General features: G+C 43.5%; 2 protein-coding genes across 2 annotated transcripts; one reads left to right on the forward strand and one right to left on the reverse strand.

Moving 5' to 3' along the window:
- The first annotated feature begins 84 nt into the window (after positions 1 to 84).
- Positions 85 to 3,236, forward strand: ndufb1 (NADH:ubiquinone oxidoreductase subunit B1). Its single transcript, XM_079996860.1, has 3 exons — positions 85 to 230; positions 1,726 to 1,870; positions 3,075 to 3,236. Exons 2-3 carry the CDS (start codon positions 1,731 to 1,733, stop codon positions 3,109 to 3,111), a joined length of 177 nt encoding a protein of 58 aa, XP_079852986.1. The 5' UTR covers positions 85 to 230; positions 1,726 to 1,730; the 3' UTR covers positions 3,112 to 3,236.
- A 153-nt stretch (positions 3,237 to 3,389) lies between these two features.
- Positions 3,390 to 11,547, reverse strand: riox1 (ribosomal oxygenase 1; the record flags this gene model as incomplete). The annotated part of the gene is made up of 15 exons (XM_080024303.1): positions 3,390 to 3,546; positions 4,141 to 4,227; positions 4,304 to 4,403; positions 6,219 to 6,339; positions 7,609 to 7,750; positions 7,836 to 7,940; positions 8,294 to 8,472; positions 8,604 to 8,638; positions 8,915 to 9,022; positions 9,120 to 9,226; positions 9,341 to 9,454; positions 9,532 to 9,631; positions 10,189 to 10,331; positions 10,980 to 11,114; positions 11,461 to 11,547. 15 exons carry the CDS (start codon positions 11,545 to 11,547, stop codon positions 3,487 to 3,489), a joined length of 1,623 nt encoding a protein of 540 aa, XP_079880429.1. The 3' UTR covers positions 3,390 to 3,486.
- Between the last annotated feature and the right edge of the window lie 12,530 nt (positions 11,548 to 24,077).

The following is a 24,077-nucleotide window of genomic DNA, read 5'->3' on the forward strand; positions in this document are numbered from 1 at the left end:
TTCGATTTTAGTCGGAGGGCAGGATATCCTTCAATAACGGCGCGTATACACCGTCGTGTGTATTTAATGGTGTGTGTGTGTTTTGATGTCATTCGGAATGACCCAAAAGATGTCTTATTTCGAATATTGTTCAAGAGCCCACACCCCCGGATGTTCACGCAGTTGGTAGAGTCCGGTGTCCTCTGCCCAGTGAGCGAGCAGCTGAAGGCCACTGGTCGCTGTTGAACAAGGTAATGTTGTCTTCACACATAAACTGTATTATATGTACTGCTCGTTTCGTTAGCGGCGTAATCGGTACTTCACACCCATAAATAATGTCAACCACATGCATTCTTGGTTACGCGCGTAGATTAGCCGGCTAACGCTACTTTGGGGCAGGTGGTTGTTACTGTTAGCTTACATGTCAAGCTCGCTGCAATTCACTAATAATTGGCGTAGACGTGTGTGCGTGTGTGTGATCCGAACAAACGGAAACCAGGAGGGGTCTTTAAATAAAAGGTTTCCCGAAATCTCCCGCAACCGGTCACATGTGGTACTGCCTCGAGTAGTAGATTCTGTGAAATCAATGAAATCAATGCAATCAATGCGCGCACACTGCTGCCGGAAGGCTGTGCTCAGAGGCTTGAGCGCCGGCTCGCCGCCGCATCGTGGTGAGCGCCGATGTGGGTGTGCGGATGGAGTCAGATTTGCATTATAACTCAGACATGAATGCAGTTATTAGTGCCGCAGAATACTGGACATACGTCCACTCTCATGTTCGATGTGCACGACGCAGCCGATTCGCGGCGTCTAACTTCGTGGTGCGTTTACAAACCTCGGATTTGTCAGGAACATACTGCGCCTCTGACAGACGTCAGTCGTGCGTCAACACAAATATATGCTAAATGGTTTGTGTTATTGTATTGATAAACAGTACTTACAACTCTCTTTCAGATTTGTGAAAACGTTGTTTTTTTTTTTTTGTCCTTATTCTGTAATTGACCGATTCGCCCCTATAGCTTTTTAAAGAAAAATACATTTGTGACACTTGCTTTCCTCTACTGGACCTGTGTGTAGCGCCAAACTTTAAAGTTTTTCCTTAATTCAAGAGAGAATTTAGGATTCGTTATTTGTCACATGTAATCGTACAAGTTCAAGAGATTTTTTTGTCACATACATACACATACGGCCATACATATATGCAGTGAAATGTCATGACACCCGGTGATTACGCACAATAAGCTCTATAAGCTCGAAAAATACTCAAATGTGCGTAATCGACAAGCGGCACTCGCAAGTGCAGTGAAATAAGATAACCATGTATGAGTATAATAAAATAAGATCTGTCAATCTCCACATTGTACTGGCAATAGAGCTTGCATTAAGTCAGAGGTTCTCAACCTTTCTTTTGCATTTTATGCATTACAATGTACATTTAGGTCTATAAGCAACTGATTGAGGCAACATAAGTTTCTTACTGTAATTTACTATTTTATTATATAGTAGCATTGATATGCCTCCAAAATATTATATAGAAATTATATTTCAAACCTTTGAATAGCTTCTTTATTCAAAATGATATAAATATATATAAGTCCCCCGTGAGGTTGGGAACGTCTGCATTATGTGCTGCGACATCACAAACACTTGAGAATGTTCAGCTTTGTGTGGAAACGAATGAGTCTCAGGTCTAGTAGTATAGGTTTGAACTGGTACTGTTGCATGGTCTCTTCCTCCTTTCTGCAGAAACCATGGTCAACTTTGTAGCGTTTGCGCGGGAGCACTGGGCGAACATATTGGTGCCCATGGGCTTTGTGATCGGCTGGTACTTGGACAAACAACAGGACCAGAAGCTGACGGCATTCCGAAACAAAAGTGCTCTGTACAGCAGGTGAGGATAACAAGAGTAGGGTCAGATTACAGAATAATATTTTCTTTTAAATAATAAGTCCTTGGCACACGTTGATTAAGGCTATAGATACTAATACTGGAATTTTCAGTTGCATTAATAGTGCGATTTGGCTGATTTTGAAGACCACTGAGTTTATTTTAAGCTCAATGTAACTGAGCATTCATTATCAGGACCTTTTCAAAGTACACAAGCACAATATTGGACCAGATACTAATATCTGCACTTATGTACCTGAATATCGCTATTCATTTGTCTGAGTATAGGAGCGCCTCTTTTTGCACAAAAAATGTAAATGCTACAGAACAAATATTGATGGTTGGTTTACGCAGCTTATTGGGGGGGGTGTACATACACTTATGCGCCACATTAAATCGACTGATAGGTGAAGTGAATACCTTTTCTCATCTCGTTCCAATGGCACCTGTCAAGGGGTGGGATGTATTAGGCAGCAAGAACAGTCAGTTCTTGAAGTTGATGTGTTTGAAGCAGGAACAATGGCTAAGCGTAAGGATCTGAGAAACTTTGACAAGGGTCAAATTGTGATGGCTAGACGACTGGGTCAGAGCATCTCGAAAGCGGCAGGTCTAGTGGGGTGTTCCCAGTATGCAGTGGTTAGTACCTACAAAAAGTGGTGCAAGGAAGGAAAACCGGTGAGCCGACGACAGGTTCACGGGCACCCAAGGCTCATTGCTGCACGTGGGGAGTGAAGTCTAGCCCGTCTGGTCCGATCCCACAGAAGAGCTGCTGTAGCACAAATTTCTGAAAGACAGGTCAGAGTGCCCATGCTGACCCCTGTCCTCCACCGAAAGCGCCTACAATGAGCATGTGAGTGTCAGAACTGGACCATGGAGCAATGGAAGAAGGTGGCCTGGTCTGATGAATCATATTTTCTTCTACATCATGTGGATGGCTGGGGTTAGGGTCCGATCCCATCGAGCATCTGTGGGATGGGCTGGAACAAGCCCGATCCATGGGGGCCCCCACCTTGCAACTTACAGGACTAAAGGTTCTGCTGTTAACGTCTTGGTCTCATCCATGAGTTTTTTCAGATTCAGAATAACAAGGCTAAAAGTGTCTGATAGCAAACGGTTGATAATTAATACTTCCAAACCAGTTAAACCCCATTAATGTACATTTTTCTTAGTTGACCTATGTTTTGCCGTTTCACTTGTTCTCTCTTTAGGGAACTGAAGCCCGGTGAGGAATACACCTGGAAGTAGAACAACCTGCCCAGCCCTGGGACATGTACAGTCTTGTTGTCTGAAGTTGGATAATTTAAGATATACTGGTACCTGATTGTTTGAGTTGTATCAACCAATAATAAAATGTCACTTGCTCAAATAAATTTTCCCAATGTATGTAAGTTATTCCCATGCATAACAAATTCAGTTGTTTTGTTTCATACCCAACAGAGCAAATTAATTATTGAACCGTCCAGTAGAACTATTCCAACAGAGCTTACAAAGACCAATTGTTTGCAGAAACATTTTGCGCCCAATAGTTTTTTTATTTATCTTTTTCCCTGGTACAAATGCCAAAACTAGAATCGGGTCCAATTATGTAGATGCCAGCAACTCGACAAAATGTGTAGACCACTAGAGAGGCTCTGCAGTGTGGATAATCCCTCTCTCAAACAGCAGCTCAGCCAAAGCAATCTGGAGGGGAAAAACAAAACGTGATTTCTATGTGGGCCATTTCACAGTGAGATAAATAAATCCATAAAAACAATGTCATAGAACCCTCCTCTCGGCTGTCTGAAGTGAGGGCATAACTAAAAGACCCTGACTTTGATCAGAACAGGAGCTAGGTGAGTGAAGAAAAGATACTTAAAGCAGGGTTCATTCTGCCATTACAAAATCGAGTTCAAGGACTTAAGTAGTATTCTTTTCATTTTCAAGGACATCATGCAAAACAAATCAAATCAATATTCGATGTGATCTGTATTAATTTTAATATAATCTTAATTTCATTACTATAAACAGTATACTGTATATATATCAAATCTCATTGTCATCTACTATTATAAGAGTATTTCCAGCCATGCTGGATTAAATGTATATTTTCCTGGCATAATGTCGTAAAAGCGATTCTGGAAAACTTATTACATGATTTGAATAACAAAATTAGGAGGAATATCACAGGTTTTCACCCCCAAGGACCCAGTAAGAACCCTGTTAAAAGTACTGCTCCCAAACAGTGATCAACCCACACTTGTCCAAGATAAATTGGATGTTTGTGCGTAAACATACCCTTTCCTCTGATGTGTTGCAAGGGATGCTTTGCACTGTCACAAACTCGGGGTACGAGTGGATCAGGAATTCGATGGCGTCTGTGTGCTGGAGGAGGAAGCAGGGTCATTAGGATGAGACGCAACACCGAGCCAGGGCTTACGGGGCTCTGAATGACTCCTACCTCGGTCTTGATTTCGAAACTCTTGAGCTCCTCTTTGTGGTATACTCTGGAGTTGTCCACGGTGTAGAATAAGTGGACGGCCTCATCCTCACTGCACAACCTTAAAAACGAGAGACAGCTTGTACGTGAATCCTTTGGCTGAACAAATGACAGGCGGTAGAGGAGATTTGCAGTTAAAAATTGACATTTCAATCATACCGAACAGCAAATGATTAGTGTTCACATGTGCAGCATTCATCCAACTATGAGATTTACAAGAGCAGATGTTCAAGGGAACGTAGACCGCTGTTGACAGGTGGAAGTAGCATATGCATTGAGATGTATTCCTGCTAATTGGCGAACACATGTATGCATCCACGCTACACTTGCATGAGCACAGCAGACGGTCGCGAGTAAAGCAGATGCACACAGTGGCCGTGACCAATGGGACAGATACACCATGTGCGCTACAGCCACTCCCACTTGGCTGAGATGTTTCACTTTGGAGGAACCCGACTAAGTGGCCGCTATAGGACTACAAGGTGACAAAATACAAATAACAGATGCTTGAATTAATCACTTAGCTTCACCTCACAATCACTTTCATTTTTAGATCAAATGGAGATACTCAATTTACTTTCCCATTACACTTATTCGCTGACATCAGAATAACAAAATGTTGAATTATAGCAATAAATGTCAGCCTCTTAATTCTCAATCTCCTAGTTCTCAAATGCACCATGAGGATCATGTATAGTTTCATTGTTCCACCATAGAACAGTCGTAGTCACTGGTTGCCAGGTCATGCAAAGAAAAGATCCAAAGACTCCTGTGCAAGTTGCACAAATTTTAGACCTAAATAGAATCCATACACCTTGAAAAAAAAAAAAAAAATTTTCAGAACACATGAACATAGGCCAATGTTCTCGGACTGTAGCCACTATTGTGGCAGTTTTGCCAACCACGCCCCAGTGACGTTTTCAGGGACCTCCGACACAGAGAAACAGACGACGGGGTTTCAGACACGCAGTTTATTGTAGAGAGTGGGCTAGGTGGAATTAGCCCAGGAGCAGATGGACATGTGTCATGACACGGGCTCCTCTCCTGAGTGTGTGTGGGGATGGTGGTTTTACCTGCTGCACCGTTAGAGCAACAGGTGAACAGTCAAACTGATCCTGGGCCCCAATTACCTAGACCCAGGACAGGTGTGGCTGCTCAAACCACACCATCCCCACACCACAACTATGAACTTCAGTGCTTTGAATTTCGATTACAGGGCTGGAGTATAATCTATTAAGTTATCCTTATAGATAGGTATACTCAAACCACCAGAGAACATGGTCAGTTATACACTCTGTGGTAGCTGTATTATTACAAATTTGCACGAAAAAAAACAAAAACAAAAAACTACCTTACATCTGTCCACTCCTGATTGAGTTTTCAAAGTAGCCCTATGTGGCTAGAGACTGGAGGCAGTTCCTCTGCATCACAGTCAAAGTACACTGTCTTCAGTTAGGTTTGGCATTTATCTTCATACATAAGCATCATTGCTCGACCGCTTCTGAAAACCCATCTTACTCTACAGGCTAGATAAATAACAAATCTTTCAGCCAACATGTTCTTCCATTCATAACACATCTTATCGTATGCAGCAGGATTGCATCCAACGGGCGAGCAATGTTGCAAGTGTGGTTTGCTTTGTTGATAAAGTGTTTACATCTCATAGAGTTTGCTGTACCCTTTGTTCTCGTCAGCATGTATTATAAGTAGGAAGTTTGGGGTCATATTATTGGGAGCAAGATACACGGATGTTTGGCAATAGACCATAATAAATCAATAGCATTATAACCGTTACATTGGGGAGAGACTGGAAAAATGTATGCATCTGCGTCGGTGGATTCGATTCGAGAGCTGAGAGTTTAGAGAGTTGTATTACCTGGCACAACCAGCGCGAATCAGTCTCACTCTTGTCTGGCCGCTGATGTCAGTGTCCACATCCACAGGTCCGGCGTCCCCCCACCTGGCTGACGCCCCCTGCACACTACTGGCCAGTTCTTCTATAAACGACAGTGTCAGTGTCATGTTAAAAAAGAGGGGATAATTTACTTACTTGTGGGCTCATTCTTCTACTTGAGCCTTAAAGGGGACGACCTATTATGCTCCTCTTCAACAAGTTAATATAGGTCTCTGAGATCCCCAAAACATGTTTTTGACATTTTTAGGGGTGAAAATACCACTCAGATTATGCATTCTAGCCATTCTAACATGCCTCTAAACCAGGGGTGCCCATACTTTTTCGGCTTGCGAGCTACTTTTAAAATGACCAGGTCAAAATGATCTACCTGCATTAAAAAATGCTCAGTATATTTATTTATATATGTATACTGAGTATACTTAATATATACAATATATGTTGCCGTACCTTGCATCAGTACATGAACTCTTACAGCATAATACAATAAAATACATTTATGGTCACTACCTTACTCTGATGACTTGCACTGAATGAAGTCGGCCAGGGTTGCATAGTCTGGACAGTAGCTGCTGGTAGCCAGCCTCAAGCAGCTTCCAAATGATCGTCAGTCATGGTGGAACGCTATTTGGACTTCATGTGAGAAAAGGCTGACTCGCATAAATAAGTAGAGCCGAATAATGCAGTCAAGGAGGTAGCCCATTTTCTCATGTTTGGGTACTTTTCCTCTGTGAGTAAGTTCCAAAACTGTCCATGAGCCCTGGACTTCAGCTCAATGTCAGCCTGTAGTGTCAACATCTCATCCTGCACTGCAGACCAGTTCAGGTGAAACAGTGCTGCAATTTTGATGCGAGTGAATCAGCCTCAATATCTTCCCTAAATGGGCAGCACATAAATGTAGTGATTGGCTCGAGTAAAGCAAAGTCTTAACAGTTTGTCAAAGTCTGACAGACAATTTTAAATCTGCTCTGGGCAGCGCGCACTGTCAAGTTGCGCACACGCCTTCCCTTGGGTCTCCAGCTCTGATGCAAGGTTTTGAAAGTTCCCCAAATCCTGGCACTGCAGCTTTGAGGACAGAAGTTGCATTTTTCGTTTGAAAGCATTAAATGAACTGATCATGTTGACCACGGTTTTGTCTTTTCCTTGCAGCTCTAAATCAAGCTCATTCAACATGTTGGTCGGTTAGATTGTTTTTTTTGTATGCATATGTATGTGACAAATAATCTCTTGAATTTGACATTTTGTGACGCAAAACTGAGACGCAGTTCACCCGACAGCCACTAGGGGGAGGATCCGACTGTAAGTTGCGGATACGCATTCGGTGTGAAGGTAGGGGCATACTGTGCAGATGTACCTGGCGTGAGCGCGGGTGGCAGGCAGTCGTGGATGAAGTCCTTGGCCTTCTGGTCCACAGCGGCATCCACCGGGGCATAACTGGACAGCTTGTTCATCAAGCTCTCGATCTGCGAGAGGAATTTCTCTCTGCGTGGGTCGTTCTGCACAGGCACAAATTGTATCGACGTCAGATTGACAAACAAATTGAAACAAAATAAAAATGTATATCTTTCTTTATCAACATACCTCATCAGAGTTTTGTACTCCCATGTATGTCAGGTAGTCCAGTGGCAAGCCTTGTCTGTATTCAACATCCTCCTCTATTGCGACCTCCAGTGCAATTGGAACCAGCTGCAAATCAAAATACAAAACTATCAGCAGTAGAAATACAAAAACTGCATTTGTAAATAACAATTACATTCAAAAACATTCATTTCAGTAATTATTCATACCAGGGCATTGTGTTGCCCTGGTATTAAATGTGCTCTATAAATAAAGTGTGACTTGACTAATTACTGTATCAACGTCTGAGTGGTTTCCCCGTGAAGTAAAGGCTGGACTAGGGTTTTTGCTTTGCCATTCTTATCTTAAAAAATACTATGCAAGTGATTTTATTGTAATTTTCACCCACTTTAGGCTTTCTGTAGCAAGCCTGAGGTACATGCTTATTCAAAACGCAATAACTATATCCATACAGTAAGTACCTTCATGAGGAGGTCTCCCCAGCTGTTCTTCTGGAAGGAGGAGATGGTGATGTGGAGGGAGTGTACGTCTGGGAGACAATTTCCCTGGTGGATGAAACCCCGCGGGAAGTAGAGGAGGTCCCCCGCCTCCAAAACCAAATCCAAGATGGGTTTACCAATCTCCGCCTGACTGAAGTTAGCTGGAGAGGAGAGAAAAACCAAAATGATCATTCGGACTTCAGAGTAGTTTGAAAATACTTGCGTCCCAGGTCTGATAAGAGACAAACCGCTTTAATTGTTGCACGCAAATATAAGTTGCTTTGACACTTACAGCTTGAATGAACCGGCAACTCTTCTTCTGCCGACCTGAAAGGGTTATGAAAGCACAGCATCTACTTTAAAGACAGACACAGTATCATTGTGTCTGTCAACAGACTTGACTTTTGACTAACTATGTGTTATGACCTAATTTAAAATATAAAGTCACAGAGTAAAAAAAAAAAAAAAATGTCTTAGATTTGATCAATTTTAGTAGAAGCTCTGTGCAGAATATACAGCATGCTGCAGCATGCATGATTTATCATAATTCAAAGGTGAATTACGATAACTTAAATTTGTTTCTGGAAAAAAATCTTTGCACACCTCGGCTTGTAAACTCTCCAGTGTTTCTTCCCCTCCAGCTGAACCACGAAGGCCTCAATGTCATCGTAATGCGGAGCGAAGCCTTGTGTTCCCGGTGGGGTGAGATATCTGAACGTGAACGGAAAAGAAACATTTGCCTCCTCATTAAATCACCAAAGGCATCAAGTTTCAGTGATTTTGGAAAGGTCTCGCCTTAAATACTCACATGTTGGCCCCCGCCATACTACCGAACTGCTCCTGGAGGATGGAGAGGACTTTCCACACCGTGGAGGAGAACGCCTGGGGATTCAGCATCCGCAGGGAACAGCCACTCTGTGGGGGGAAGGAGAAAGAGAAAGGAGAGTTCACCATCAAGACTTCATAGAACACAAAACTGGTTTAACCACTCAGTTTAGTCACCGTTTCTGTACCTCTGCATCATCTCACCTTGTAGAAGTCCCACACTGTGAACGGCAGCGCTCTCCCCCGTGGATTATGCGTCTCTCTCTTGCCGTTGGTGTAACTGGTGACGTCCAAATTCACCCCGTACTGGACGTCATCCTTGCATCGTCGACAGAAAATGTGTAGCTTAAGCTCAAGCGACTGTACGGATGAGTCTTTGAGTCTTTGTTACCTACCTGCCTCAATATGCGGTCCAACTCTGCTGTGGAGAAGAGTCCCTGGTAATAATCTGGATTCCGGCGTTTGACCAGGATGGGGTTTTTTTCCCATGTGTCCCTGAGAGAGAGAGAGAGAGAGAGAGAGAGAGAGAGAGAGAGAGAGAGAGAGAGAGAGAGAGAGAGAGAGAGAGAGAGAGAGAGAGAGAGAGAGAGAGAGAGAGAGAATCAGTTTGAGTACATACACTAAACCTAACAGTTAACTGTAACCTAATCTAACAATAACACAAAAACCTTTTAAGTTAAAAATGAAAAAGTACCTGAAAAAAAATAGGTCATGTCCAGAAATGAAATATACTGTCCTATACAATAACTTATGAAATAAACAGTGAAGCAGAAAGACAAAAACAAATTACATTAAATCTATTATTGTGCATTATGTATTTATCAAATCATATAAGAATCTCCCAGATCCAGGTTGAGATAGCAGTAGTGTCCTTCGTAAAGAAAAATGGTATAAAGCTTTTACACCTATGAGTAACAGTGGGACCAAATTCGTCACTGAGAATTTTTGGGTATTTCCCACTCTGAGATGCTTGATAAACATGTCCCACCAATGTTCAGCCAATATCCATGAACACAGAGGAAACGGTAGCGACGCATACATCAAACAAGTACCTGAAGAAGGTCTTGGCAGAAACGGGGTAGATGAGCCACTGGAACAGTTTAGTCGCTCTCTCCCTGCTGTTGTTAACTCTTCCCAGGTCAGTCAGCAAAGCATCCAAGACTTGGTCCCCTTCGTCTTTAACACATGGCGTTGCCTGTATTTGATTTATACATGTGTTGTGACATTGAGAACAGGGTTGAAAAATATGCCCCGTAAATGTTTCAAAACAAAAATATCACTGCCTGCCACCCATAACGTAGGGTTACATACTGTATTGTATATAACCCCGCTTCTATGAATGATAGTGATCCTATCACCATTGGTCATGTGGCCTTGTGTCTGGTTATTTAGGAGCATTTATATCAAATTAAACACAGGCGTGGGTACTACGTACCAGCAGTGGAGTATAACCTCTGCCTACCCACGCACTCATAAGCCGTTTCTCAATATCAAGTACGCGAAGTCCGGACTCGTGGACTTGGTCGTTCAGACTTTGCAAGTTCGACTCGGGAGTACAGACTCCCCGGGACGGGAGGACGGACATTCTGCGAAATGCATTCTGCGATACTTGGCTGTCCCAGGTCCACACAAGTCATCCATCGATAAAATGGGCGGAGCAAGTCCACATCTGGATTTGGACTGGACTTGGCTTGATGCATACTTTGAATTGGAACAGTACTTGGGCTGCGACTGATGACGTTTCACAAGTCCACAAGAACACAAGTACAGACATGAACGCAGATTGAGAACACTCTTGTTATCCTCTAGTCCTCACATGCCTCATCGCTCCGACGCATATTACCTCTGTGACTTCTTCCGGGGTTCCTCTCCTTGTGGCGGACTTGATTGTCTTTTTCTTTTTCTTAGTCACGGCCACAGCGATGGTGTCGCTGCATGGAACGCCATTCTCCCGTCGCCTTTTCTTTTTGGCCGATACCTTAAAAAAAAAAAAAGTAGGCGATCGAGAAGAAAACATCAATCAAAAACGCTCTAATTCCGCGTGCAATGCTCCACCTTAACTGATGTGCGTTCAAATGGCCGCTTTCTTTGGCGTTGTTGGTGGCGGGGAGCACGTGCATTACACAAATGCGCCGACTGGCTGTTTCTGATGAAGTATTGAATATTAGATAAGGGGACAAATAAGGGATTTGTAAACAAAATAATCCCATGGATTACTGCCACTTCAAGGTTTGGCACCAATGCAATTGACCGACAGTCCGCTGTGCTACGAAGTTTCGTTACTGAAGACAGTTATGATCCATGACATCGGCCACGGCATCTACCTTTAAGGATCGCTTTTTGGCAGGCGGAGGCGACGCCGTTTGGACGTTTTGATACAACGCAAACGCGGACATGTGTTTTCTCTCCATTTTTTCGCAGCACTGACGTCGTCACCCTGCGACTGCTGCGCTGCCCTCATTGGTCCACATATGCTACATTGCTTTGAAGTTGTAACTCAGAGAATTTGTGTCTGCTGCTTGGAAAGGCGCAAAGGGAGGATTTTGGGGGCAGATCACACGGGACAGAGTTTGCCGAGATAACACATGTGAAAACAAATCACATTCGATCAAATGTTGGGCACGCACGTGCTAATGGTCAACGAAGTACAAAACCCATGCCACCCACTGCATGGGTTTCTATTTGAAAACACGTCTAACCTCGAACTAAACCTCTCAGCGGTTTCAGCGCCCGTGCAAATTCTCGTATAATTTACCAGCTTACCAAACAAACACACATTCACCGCGGGCGACCGTGTTTCCCTTGCAGGGGCTATGGAGAACAGTATGTGGGGACCACCGAGTCGGAATTACCGATTTCCGACTTCCAGTTGAATGCAGCATTAGATCAGTGGACGCTGTCTGTCGCCCCCTGTCTAATCCGGCGGCGTGATGCAAATGGTATCAATCGACTTCTCCATTTTTCAGTGTCGCGCTCCAGAACATATTTATTTAGACATGCCAACGTTCTGTCCCTCGAATGGAATAAAAACGCAACAACCCCCACCCCCTCTCCCTTCGACGCTCAGCGAACGGCGCCCCGTCGGTGCATTGCCGAGGCTGGCCACCAGGTGGGGACGCCCCACCGGCGTTCGACGCCGAACTAGCCCGGTTAAATCAACGCGGTTTCCCAGGGTGCTTTGCGGCATGCTATTCGCCTGGTAGCACTGTGCCCAACAATGCAGCGTTTAATCGCGCAGTGAGTGGCAACGTGAAAACGGGCGACAGCGCATGTTTGGCGGGGACGTCGCAGCCGCGCACACCGAAGTCGAACAAACCCCCCCCACGGCCGTGGCATTATTGTCGGGACACCGTTGGAGCTCATACGGGTGAGTAGCTGAGGAGGCTATCCAGCCGTATGCGGCTTGTTTTGGGCAACACTAGCGAACCGGCCGGGTCGGACATATGGCCCTTTGCGGTGCCGCCGTCTCGTTCCCCGCTGAACACCACTCACGCACCTCCGCGTCGTCCGCTCGTTTCGACGAGACACTTTTTTTTGGGGGGGACGCTTGCACTGTCCTCCCTCTCAGCCCCTTTCGCTCGGATCTCCGGCTGCTGGTACACGTCGACCCTGCCGTGGAAAATGTGTTGCCCCCAAACCTTAAAGTGGTAATCCACAAGATGACGTTGTTATTAAGATCCCGTATTTCACACCCTTTCCTGTAAGCCGGCACTTTTCTTTTTAGAAACAACCAGGCATTTGCGTCACGCATGTGCTTCCCCTGTTTGCTGTCTTGACTGTTGATGGCGGGGTCCGCCTTTCCCGGCAAGAATGCACAGATTGGCCACGCGCGAGAAGTGAAAGGCGGATTTGATAAAGCAGCGTAGCTCGTTGTTGACAGTGAACTGTCGATATGGACGAACACTCGCGGGAAAGAGCCGTAACCTTGGGTGAGTAAATATCCCCCACCACCTCAAGTGACAATGAAGAAAAACCAAAAAAAAAAACCCCGTGCATTGGAAAATAAACTTTGCTATTTGGAATGTAATTCTGGGGCTTGCAGTGCGACCCACCCAACACAGTGTTGCACTGGGTCCGATAGCAGGTTATGCTCTGTGTAGGGCACTACCCTACCACCTCTAATGAATTGTTGCTTATTTGTAAGGCCCTTGAGACTCATTCCTCATTGGTTACCCCACTGTTATGTGCAAGCTTCTTCACTCTGTTCATCGTAATGACTTCAATGGGAAGCTTCAATGGGTGCAATGGGAAGCTCTGCTGTTGCCTGTTGGTTTACAGGCCCCTCACCCCCAGTAGTGGACCTTGCTTGGATGCCTGTCGTTGGGCCTCCACAAGTCAGAAGTCCTGCCCTGCAGCACTTGACATCTACTTACCATGAAGTGTGGTCGTAGGCTTGGGTGATCATGCAAAATTCCAATCGCCAATTGCTGATTATATCAGGCGCAAATACGGTCTCCCCGTTACTTGTGTGCAGGATTTATTATTTCAAAGTGAAGTATTTACACAAAAACATGTCGTTTTTACTAAATTAAGTCCCAAAGCAATGGTGAGACGTGCATGATGCAGCATGGGACAGTGGGGACACACAGGGTTTATTTTTTATTTTTTTGTAACTGTAGGTGGGAGTCTCTTAACTCAGTTGTGTTTAAAATTAAAAAAAATAAAGTGTTTAATACAAGTAGGAAACACAACCATCGCGTGCACAACCATTGCCTCAGCCTGGTCCGTCGGGTGTATATTTAGTGATTTTTATATTTCTATTTATTTATATATCTATTGCCTCGTTTATTTATTTCAGGATTTACTTCATCAGCATTTTTATTTGCATGCTATGTCCCCATACATCTTCTTTGTGCGCATAAGTGAATGAGCTGTGTGCACCTCCCTCTGTTGCTCTCAGCACAGGGAGTATGGACTGAGGCCACACCGGGTGACTCCATTGCCTGATCTATTCCGGCATTATCATGGCATGTATGAAAGGGCGCAAGATGGAAGTGTTCCGGGATGTAGCTGCATGTGTGAATTGTGAAACTGACTAGCGGTGCCAGATAGGCTTGGTCCGATTTACGATAAAATAGTCTATCGGCTATCGACTGCGTCATTGGAGATCGACTTCCTTAAATTGCCATTGACGTTGATGACGGACATTTTTTTTTTTTTTTTTTTTTTTTTTTTTATCTGTCAGGAAAAACGGGGAATTAAAACGGTGTAAATGCGGTTTTCCGTGTTCTGAAACTGGAGCCGAGAGAAAGTGTGGGGGATCTCCCGCTCTCCGCTCAGAGCTGTCCAGTGACCACAGGTGATCAGGTCTGACTTTCCCTCTACAGTCCTGTGCAGAGACTTTTAGGGGTGGTTGTTCAGCTGTGGTTCTAGGCAGTTTGCCACTCTGGGAAAATGGAGCAGCACAGCGGAGCTGCTGTGTGCACATCGCAGGTGTCCCGAGGTGAGAGGTTCATTAGGTGTTCCTCATGAATATATCCTGCCCAGACAATCCGCTACCTCGATGCCCACTAATTTAAAATTTAAAAAGTACCCTTAAGTACCTACTCTCAAAAAGTAAAAGCACGCCTGATAAGGGCACCATGGGGCGGGTGCTTCGTTTGTTTCCTACATGTATGAAACAAAATTTTTTAAACACAACTGAGTTAAGGGACTGTCCTAGACCTTACGCCTTACCTTTCCAAAAAAAACCTGTTTATCCCACTGTCAGAACGCACGTATCCCTGTTGCTATGTGACTTAATTTAGTAAAAACAGTTTTTTGTGTAAATAATAAATCCTGTATTTATGGAATGGGGAGACTGCATTTGCCACAGTTCTATGTATGCGCAAACCCCACCACGCACACGCACGCCCCGGATATAATCATGTATCGGCGCTCACTGCTCCCCAGCGATCGCCGATTGGAATTTTGCATGATCGGCCAAGCCTAGCAGAGAATGGTTATCCCTGTAACTTCACAGGAACTATTTATGAAAGGTTCTCAAAACAGCTCTGGGCAAGATGGAGAGAGCAGCTCTCTCCCTCCACCCCCTCTCCTCTCTCGCAATCAGTTTCAGAACACGGTGAACTGCACTCACATCGGTACACCGTATCAATGCTGTCATTTTTCCTGGCGGATAACAAAAAAATTGTCTGCCATTAATGTCAATTGGCGATCGATGGAGTTGATTGACTATTTTGTTGTCAGTATGCCCAAGCCTAGTGTGGGAAGTTAGTGGTTGATTATACTGAGAGAAAAAAAATTGACCCTCGAAACTTGTTATTTGGGCTTTGATACTGTGCGTGAAAGTGAAGTATAAACGGTTGCAAAACATGTGACGTGGGTGCTCACAGCTTAAGATACTTGACTTTTTTGCAGTTCAGCCTTTCAAAACAAAGGTGAACGTGAATACATGCACGATCGAGTCCTAACACGTGCATAATTACATAGTGACACCATTACCGTCAAGTACGCCATAACATTTAATTTTTTAGTCATTCAATTTGCTTATTCGAAGTTTGCCAAGACAGTCATGTGATGTTGGATGCTTTTTTATCTTCCTCTTCCTCATGATAAGACTGGAGTCCCAAGTTTATTAGCATGGAGCCCATGCCAAAACATGTCTGTAACTGGGGTCAAGCGGATGATCTTGTTCATCCTTTTGAAAGAAGCTTTTTGAAAGACGCCACACTTGGACATCCACCTTTCATTGCTTTATTCTGGAATTAACGCACTCACAGAGGCTCTTCTTTCAGACTCATGGCTATGTGTTGATCAATAGAGAATATTTTGTTCTGGTAACTAAAGAGTAAAAGATCCATTCCTACATAACTGACAGACCTTTGTGTCTTCTTTGTAGATATTTTCCCTGAAAGGGGCTTTTAAAATAGAAAGTCTAAAAGATGAATTGTGGTGCATAGGTCATGAACTATTGTGAGTCTTCAAGAACCAAAGCCCACACTGTCATTATAATGCATGTCCTTTTTTGCTTCCAAGTTGGCTTTACTAACAGACAAGCTCATTACTCTGAAAATATGAATCTACCCTCTGTAGTCACAAGCATTGTTTGACCCAGATTGGTGTAATACAACAGAATTTCCTATTTAGGACGGTTTACCCCCTCATCGTAATGCAGTTATATCTGTTAAACTTGAAAGAATGAGATTCCAGAAGCTTACTGCAAACACCAGTTAAATTTAACACGATTGAAAATAGGGGAACTTGGCCTGTGGCCCTGTGGTTCCGCACACTGAGGCTTGGATATTTATTGACATGCCGTCACGTTGTTGGCAGCGATGAACACCCATCAGTGCCGTTGCTTCTTTCGAGTATTGTCAAAAATGATGAGTGTTTGAGTGAGCTTTTCTCTTCTAATGAACATCTGCTGACCAGGCCAGACGTCAGCACATCAGCAGGCATGTTCTGCAGGTTGCTGAATAACAGCAGGGTGGCCAGAGAGAGTTAAATGGCATGATTTCAATTTCTGACATGAACGATGCACAAAGTCAACTGTGTGCTGCATGAAAGTTGGAGGAGAGCAGGAAAGACGGGGCAATTCAAGCCTGCTTCATAGTTCTGCGTCCAGTAGCCGCCGTAGGGACGCCGTCGTACTCTACGTCACCAGCGTAGCCCGCAGAGGCCACCACCCAGAGTTTCCGTTATCCGGTAATTACCGGTTTTTGACTGGGAAAATTTGTTGAAGTCCGACATATTTCAATCTCTCTGGTCATAATGCCCGGTGAAAATATCTCCTTCCAAGCAAAATCAGTGCAGGGAAGATCATTTCGATTTAAAAAGTCTGCATATCTGTTAAATTCAGGCTCGGCAAGTTGCAATGGGAAGCCGGTCAGTTTGGACAATAGCTGACCTGTCATCTTTAACCATCTCTAATCATGTTAGTCGACATACAAATAAGCTCCACCGCCTCCCTCGTGGTCAGGTTGCGCTTGTACACGGCGCGGCGAGAGCGGCGACAGAGCGTCCAGAACTCGGAGAAGCAGAAAGATGATGTAATGTGACAACAATGACACATATATCCATAGTTTGAAGTTTTTTGGATATTTAAGTTCTGACCCAAAGCAGATGATAAATGTCCATTCTATAAAATATGTCGACAAGATGTGCAACACCACGAACTTTGTTATTTATTTAGACCTACTTGCCGTATTTATTTATTTTAATTTTATTTTATTTAAATTGTATTTGAGTAAAATGTAAAATAAAGCAGCTGCACTTGTTACTTATGATCACAAACGGAAATTACGTGATTCCAATTGTAATAGCCGTAATATTTATTGATTTTTTTTTTAAATAGGGTTAACTGACGAGATTTTTTTTTTTTTTTTTTGAATATTCAATTAAAAAAATTATAAATCGATATGATTTCATTCTTTATATAGCCTGCTTATCAACTGTTTTTAAGCTCAATAAATACAGATAACTATCACACAACTATATTATTATTATAACTATATAGAAGTCTTTTAGGGAGAGAAATGGCAGCTCCCTCCAGACCTTCTCACACAGTGAAAGAAGGTCTGTCTGGAGTGAGTCCCCCCCTCCCTTCCCGGACTAGGTATTGTGCCGATATATCAAGCACATACACACACCCACAAACACACACACACACACACATACAATGCTTCCGGTTTACAGCGAGCACGAGCTCAGGCCTGGTTTGTTTGGGTGGGTCAGGCAGGCTAAATGGTACAAGTTAATATAGTGTGAAATGCCTCTGTCGACACTCAGGTGAAATCTCCTTTGGGGCGGTACACCATACTAATCCCCCCCCCTCCAAACGGCCAGGGTTAATCACTCTGGCTCCCGTCCCACAATCCTTCGTGTCTGGAGGACACGGCGAGCGGGGGGTCCAGACAGCTGTTTTCAGGGGGCTCAGTCAATCCGCTGTGCTTTTGGCTAGCTAGCAGGCTAAGAGGCGAAGAGCTCCTGGGAGGGCTGCCGCAAGCGGGGTTCCTACCTCTGCTGTGATGAGATAACCACAGCATCTAGTTCGGAGGACCCGGTTTCGGGGCCCTGCATGCCAATTTTGTGCTCCTTCCATTCTCTCTTCTTCAGATGTTGTGCGGGCTCAAGTTGGGCTTCACTAAGCATGGGAAAAGAAGTAGGGATAAAGCTGAACTCGTAATAAATAGAAACTTGAATTTTATTTATATATATATATATATATATATATATATATATATATATATATATATATATATATATATATATATATATATATGGACAGCAGAGCTACACTTGGATTATTACTTTTTTTGACCTGTGCTGTCAGCAGGCTTGGCATACAACACAGGGTGTTTTGTATGCCATTGCATCCAAGACAGAGTTGATCTGCAAGTGCAGTTCAAATTCTTGACCTGCAATGCAACTCTTTATTAATCATCAAGATCTGCTGCAATAACTCTGCATTTTGGATGACCTGTGGAATGACAAGAGCACAACTTTTTTGGTTATACAAGACCCCCACCAGCCCCCTCTTTGGAGAAGGATCTTACCACATTTTGATCTATAAACAGCTAATCATCATTATTTCTCCATGAGGGAGAGGGAGAATCACCACAGGTGAGACAGATAAACATAGAGACAAACAATATGTACTTGACTGGGGGTGACCAATATATTTATGTTTTGCATAAAATCAACTGTTGACCTCTAAGTACAGTTGGATCAATTATAAATATATTTACATGTGTTAAAATGAACCTGTTCACCGGACTGACTGTGAAAGAGTGCAAGACAAACAGTACATATATTTTTTCACCAAGCAACATATTATTAACTCGTGATTCTTGTTTGGTTGATATGAAGTCGTCGTCGTCTACTAATTTATGTGTCTTGGTGATCATTCTATGAGAGCAATAAAAAGCATCATACCAGCAGCACAGTGGAGCACATTTAAATTGGTCTAAATTCTGAGAAGTGGGTGCTCTGGCATTGGGCAAAATTACTTCAGGTTTTTTATTTGTATGTATGCATGTATTTATTTATTTATTTATTTATTTATTTGTAGCTATTTTTCTGTGGGATTAGCATGACTGCCTCGCAAGTCTTATTTACTGTTTATTTTATTTATTTGTCAAATGTTGTGATGCTCGAGTGTCGTCGAAGCTGTCGGGATATTGGCAGAGAACCGGACACAATTAGAATCAGGCTGCATAGCAAATATTCTGCGTTAAATTTGGAAATGTGTATTTTTTTTCTAACACCATTTATTGCGTTTTAGTTGAGGGCAGTTGTTTGTGTTTGGCTTTGTGGGTGTGACATAGTAGATTTAATATTTTTTAACAATGCAATATTCCTAGAAGTCTTGGTAGACTGAATGTTTTTTTTTTTTTTTTCCTGGAGGTGTGTGAATAGTCCTCAAAAGGGCCTCTGCTATTGAAACGCTCGCTTTAAATGGCGCTGCTGCTCTGTCCATGTATTGATATTGCCCTGAGCTGTTTGCGGTGATGCTAAATTCACATTTATTGAATTGGCTTCCAGGATTCTTGAGTCTTTCTCTGGTATACGCAGTGATGTTGTGTGGCCACTTTTTCCACACACATAGCAGCGGCCTGTTGGTGCGTGGCATCCACATGAATATAGACATCCAGCACTGGGCCACCTTCCCGCTCGGGGGCATGTCAGTCCTCCTCCGCTTGGATGCTGCCACAGTGAGAAACCGAGACAGACGGACCGAGAAAGACAGTGAGCAACAGATTTCCTTTGACTCAGGAGAGCCTCAGGAGAGTCCAACATGTGTTCAATCACCAAAATGACTTATGCTCCACCACACAAAAGGTCTCTTCACTTTGTCTTTCGGCCCCATTCTTCTTACCCGTCTCATACAAAGTGTCATACAGCTAAGCCGTCGAAATGCTCATATCTCTGAAGGCTGGGATCACTTTGCTCCAGATAATGTGCGATTAGAGACCAGCCGACTAATAAGGTTTGGCCCAACCTCCCATCACAGAGCTTCCCCCAAGCTTTTTTTTTGTTTGTTGTTTGTGTTCGGCGCTGCTTTTCAATTGATGAGATTTTTTTTTTTTTTTAATTGGTCTGCATCCAGCTGGGGGGAAAAAACAATTGCATTTTTCCTCTGAGAGAGACTGTCACCCGAGTTGAATAAGAATTTACATTGGCACATGATCACAGGTTGTTGTTGTTGTTGTTGGGGGGTGGCATGTGGTTCTTGTGTTCATGGTTTTTTTCCATCAAGTTCTTTGATTTGAAATATAGGGAATACTTAAATGGGGATAATATTGTAATAGCGATTCATCCCCTGGCTGTATTGCACAGATTGACGGTGTAACCATTCAGGGGCGTGCATGAGGAATGCCCAGGGGTATCAAGGGCCATCTCTGACACTTGCATGGCCACCTCAGGTGCCACTCTAAAATTCAATTTTGACACCAAATTTAGTGCGTTAACCCGGGTTTGTTAAGCCTGCTAATTTTAGGCATTTGATGCCTTTCCCATTGTCAGGAGAAATGGCATTTATTAATTGACTAATTTATTTATTTGTGGTGTGTCACGTTCTGCATCATGAACACGCCTGAAAAGGGGCGTGACATGTTGCCAGTGTGATTGGGAACAAAACGGTAGAGGGCAGCAACTTAAACAAACAATGACATAAAACTGTAAAACATGGGGGGGGGTGGAGTATTTTGAGCCGTTCAAAAGAATGGGATCGTTCGTGAACGACCAACACTACAGTAGAAGCAGCTGCCGGTGCACGCAACGGTCTTCAGCGGTGGGGAGCCGAGATGCTCCTCCAGTTCGCAGACTGGCTTGGGATGGTGCTAGAGTGTCTTGGAGCCCGGCGGGGAGCGTGGGGGTTCTCCGCCGTGCTCCCCACGGAGCGATCCCCGCACTCACAACATTTCATTGTCCCCCATGCGGAAAAAAAGACAATAACATCCGATTTTGATTTTGTATTGTAAATGGGATATTAAATGATCGAATGATAGTGATATTCCTGTCTGTTTATGCGCCAGCGCCCGGAACTTCAACGTGCATCGCATCGGTAAAGCGGTCAAAATTAGGGGTTTGACCAGGGTGTCCTGTTAACATCAGAGCCAATTGGAGGTTGAGCAAATTTAGAAACCTGTCTATTGCAGGGTCATTTCCTACTGATGACAAATGCCAGGTGTTGGGGCGTGTTAGCGTTATTTTTGGTGCAGCGGGAAAGGGGTATAATTCTAAAGGATGATTGGCTCACTGTCAGGTTAGAGCACAACATTGGGGACCATTAAACAACGCTCATTTTCAAACTCTCTCTGAACCTGAGACCCACCTTTTTGCAGAAGGTGAAATTACTCCTTAATGCCAGTCGGGCTTCAGATTGATTGGAAGTTATCCAGCCCTAGTACTGCTAAATATCAGATGACCAAGCCTTGAATCGACAGGGCCCCCTCATGACCAAATGCCTGTGATCGTGCTGAGAAGCTTTTCAGCATTTGCATTTCTGTTTGGGCTGTTGTCATCTCCCTGGTTGCCTCCCCACCCTGACTGCCCTGCTGATAGATGGCCGCTCTCCGGAACAGCCCATCCTGCTTTAGCAGATGTCCCCGATGATTCAGAAAGATTTTTAAGCAGCTTGCAGCCTAACCAGGGACATGGGAAGTCGATCCCTAAACAAGGTTTTTTTTTTTTTTTTTTGTTGTTTTTTTTTGCTGAGGTGAGGAGGTGGGACATAAATATTTAAAGCAATTAAAACTTAAAACTTCTGTTCTTGGGAGTTTTAGGGGAGCAGTAGTTTTGAGCGCTTCTGTTGGCGGGCCTCTTTTCCTCCTCTGCTGTCTAATTTGAAGTAAAACATCTCTCCTTCAGAACTCCTCAGTACCTTGTCCTCTGTTGACTAACCAAATTATGCAGACTCGGATGCTTAGATGAGAACTATGCGGCAGCCTGTAATTAGATTTTTGGTAATGAAAGGGTTAACAGCCAGTCAGCGATCTTCTTGAGGCGAGGAATTCTAGGCAGAGTGCGTGCAGCCTGTCAATGCAGTTAGCATGTCACGCAAAACATGGACGGAGGGGGGGAATCTTTTGGGGACTTTTTTAAGAGCTTCAAAGACATGCAGCATTTCTCCCCAACCAGCTTCGTTTAACATATCCCTGAAAATGTCTTGCAGCATGGTAAGCATTCTGTCTGGAAACCATAGGACCAAACAGTTTGCCATCCTGCTGGCTGTATCACTTTACAGGAATACTGTATATAGATTTATTTTAATTTTGTTATTTATTGTGTTTTTTTCTATAAATTTAATAACCGGGCACAAATTCACAAGCATCCTTAAAGAGATCCCTTCTTCGCCAAATCACACTCATTAGCCAAATGTGTGAGCTGTTCTGTATTGTGTAACTTGGGGAGCTCCAGTGCTGCTTGTCTGCAGGTCTGGTCTACCCTTAATTGGCTGTCACTTTTTTCAATATTCAGCAACATGGTGCAAAGCAGTGTTTGCCCTATATGGATCTAGCAGCCGAGCTGCTGAAATATGACCGCCGCTGCTGAATTATTCTGTTTTTTACGAGAGGAGAACAGAGGGGAGGAGAGGGCTTTGTCTTATCGCTTTAGAAAATAAAGTTATTATTTTGCGCTATGGACCCCTCATATCCAGGTCAAGTCACGCACCTGTGAGTAAAGCATATAAATGAGAAACTTTGCGCTTACCTGATAGTTCAGCACAATGACTTATAGCAACAAGCACTGGGTAGATTTCAACAACGATGCAAGCTATACTGGTCACGGATTCAGGATTATTGTTCGAAGCCGAAGGTAAAACAGTCCTGCAACTTCGAGTATTGCACAGTAACGTCATAGCAAATGCAATCATTTGATTAGGAATACTCAAGGAAACACACATCTGTGAAATACACAACACTTGGAAGATCCATCTTGATACATTTCATTTCGGTAAAAGTATTCCCAAAGATAGTAGGTTTTCCACATGCACCGATTGTTCTTCCGATGCTACAACCTGTGGTTCTACATCCCCTCCCCTCCCTCTCACTCACTCAACATCCGCTGATACACAGCACTGAGCGCAGCGTTCTTTATTATCCGCCGAGGTGTAAGGCTGCATTTCTAAGGTAAAATGGCATGTGGGAGAGTTATAATAATGCACAAAAATGTGACCGTAATGTCACCATATAAAACGTGAGATGCACCGATCGATCAGCATTGGTCCGGAATTGGTCGGTTTTCATCGGCCGATCAGTGTCAGATATATTTCCAGATTCTGCGCCGTTACACACCGTTGCTGTGCTCATGTACTATACTCGTAAAAATGCTCCGATACTCAAACCCGATGCCAACGTAATGTTAAGCAGTGGCTTAGTTGACGCTTAAAAAAGAGAGCGAAAGAAAATGTTGGATGTTTGGAGGTTCTTCAAGGTAAACAATGAAGATTTTAAAGGATTTATCTATCGTCTGACAATATTCCAAAATTGTGCAGACTGCGTATCTATCGCTGCCACAGCGGCGCGCTGATCGTGATGTACGGTTCCACTCTTTTCTTTTTCTTGATGAGTCACTCAGTGAAACAAGTTGTTCAATTTGATTCACTTGGTTTAACACACGGTGAGCAGAGGACTTGCAATTTATTTGCACAGTACCATATAAATATAATAGAAATGTATATTTGCACTTGAAAGTGAAAGAGACTTTAATTTGAAGTTTAAACTGGACATTTCCATGTTAGTTATATGTTTGGTCTTACTAAAACTTAGGGAGTTATAGGTTGCATTATACTGGAACTTGGTGACAGTCCCATTTTATTGGAACTCAGTGACCGTTCCATGTTGGAATTTATTTTATTGGAACTCAGGGACATTTTCATGTTCTATTATTGTTCCATAGTGAATAATAAACACACAGTGTCAAAAACAGCAATCTCACTATTGTGGTAACTGAATAGCAGTTGTAGTGCAGCAGTCTTATCACGTGAGCATGATCA

Source organism: Zeus faber, assembly GCF_960531495.2.
Source record: "Zeus faber genome assembly, chromosome: 2".
NCBI lineage: Eukaryota > Metazoa > Chordata > Actinopteri > Zeiformes > Zeidae > Zeus > Zeus faber.

What these genes read in the sequence shown, in the direction of transcription:
- ndufb1 (XM_079996860.1), top strand. Translation starts at nt 1,731, where the DNA reads ATGGTCAACTTTGTAGCGTTTGCGCGGGAGCACTGGGCGAACATATTG. An exon ending in AAAAGTGCTCTGTACAGCAG is followed by an intron (nt 1,871 to 3,074) that starts GTGAGGATAACA and finishes TTCTCTCTTTAG; the next exon opens with GGAACTGAAGCCCGGTGAGG.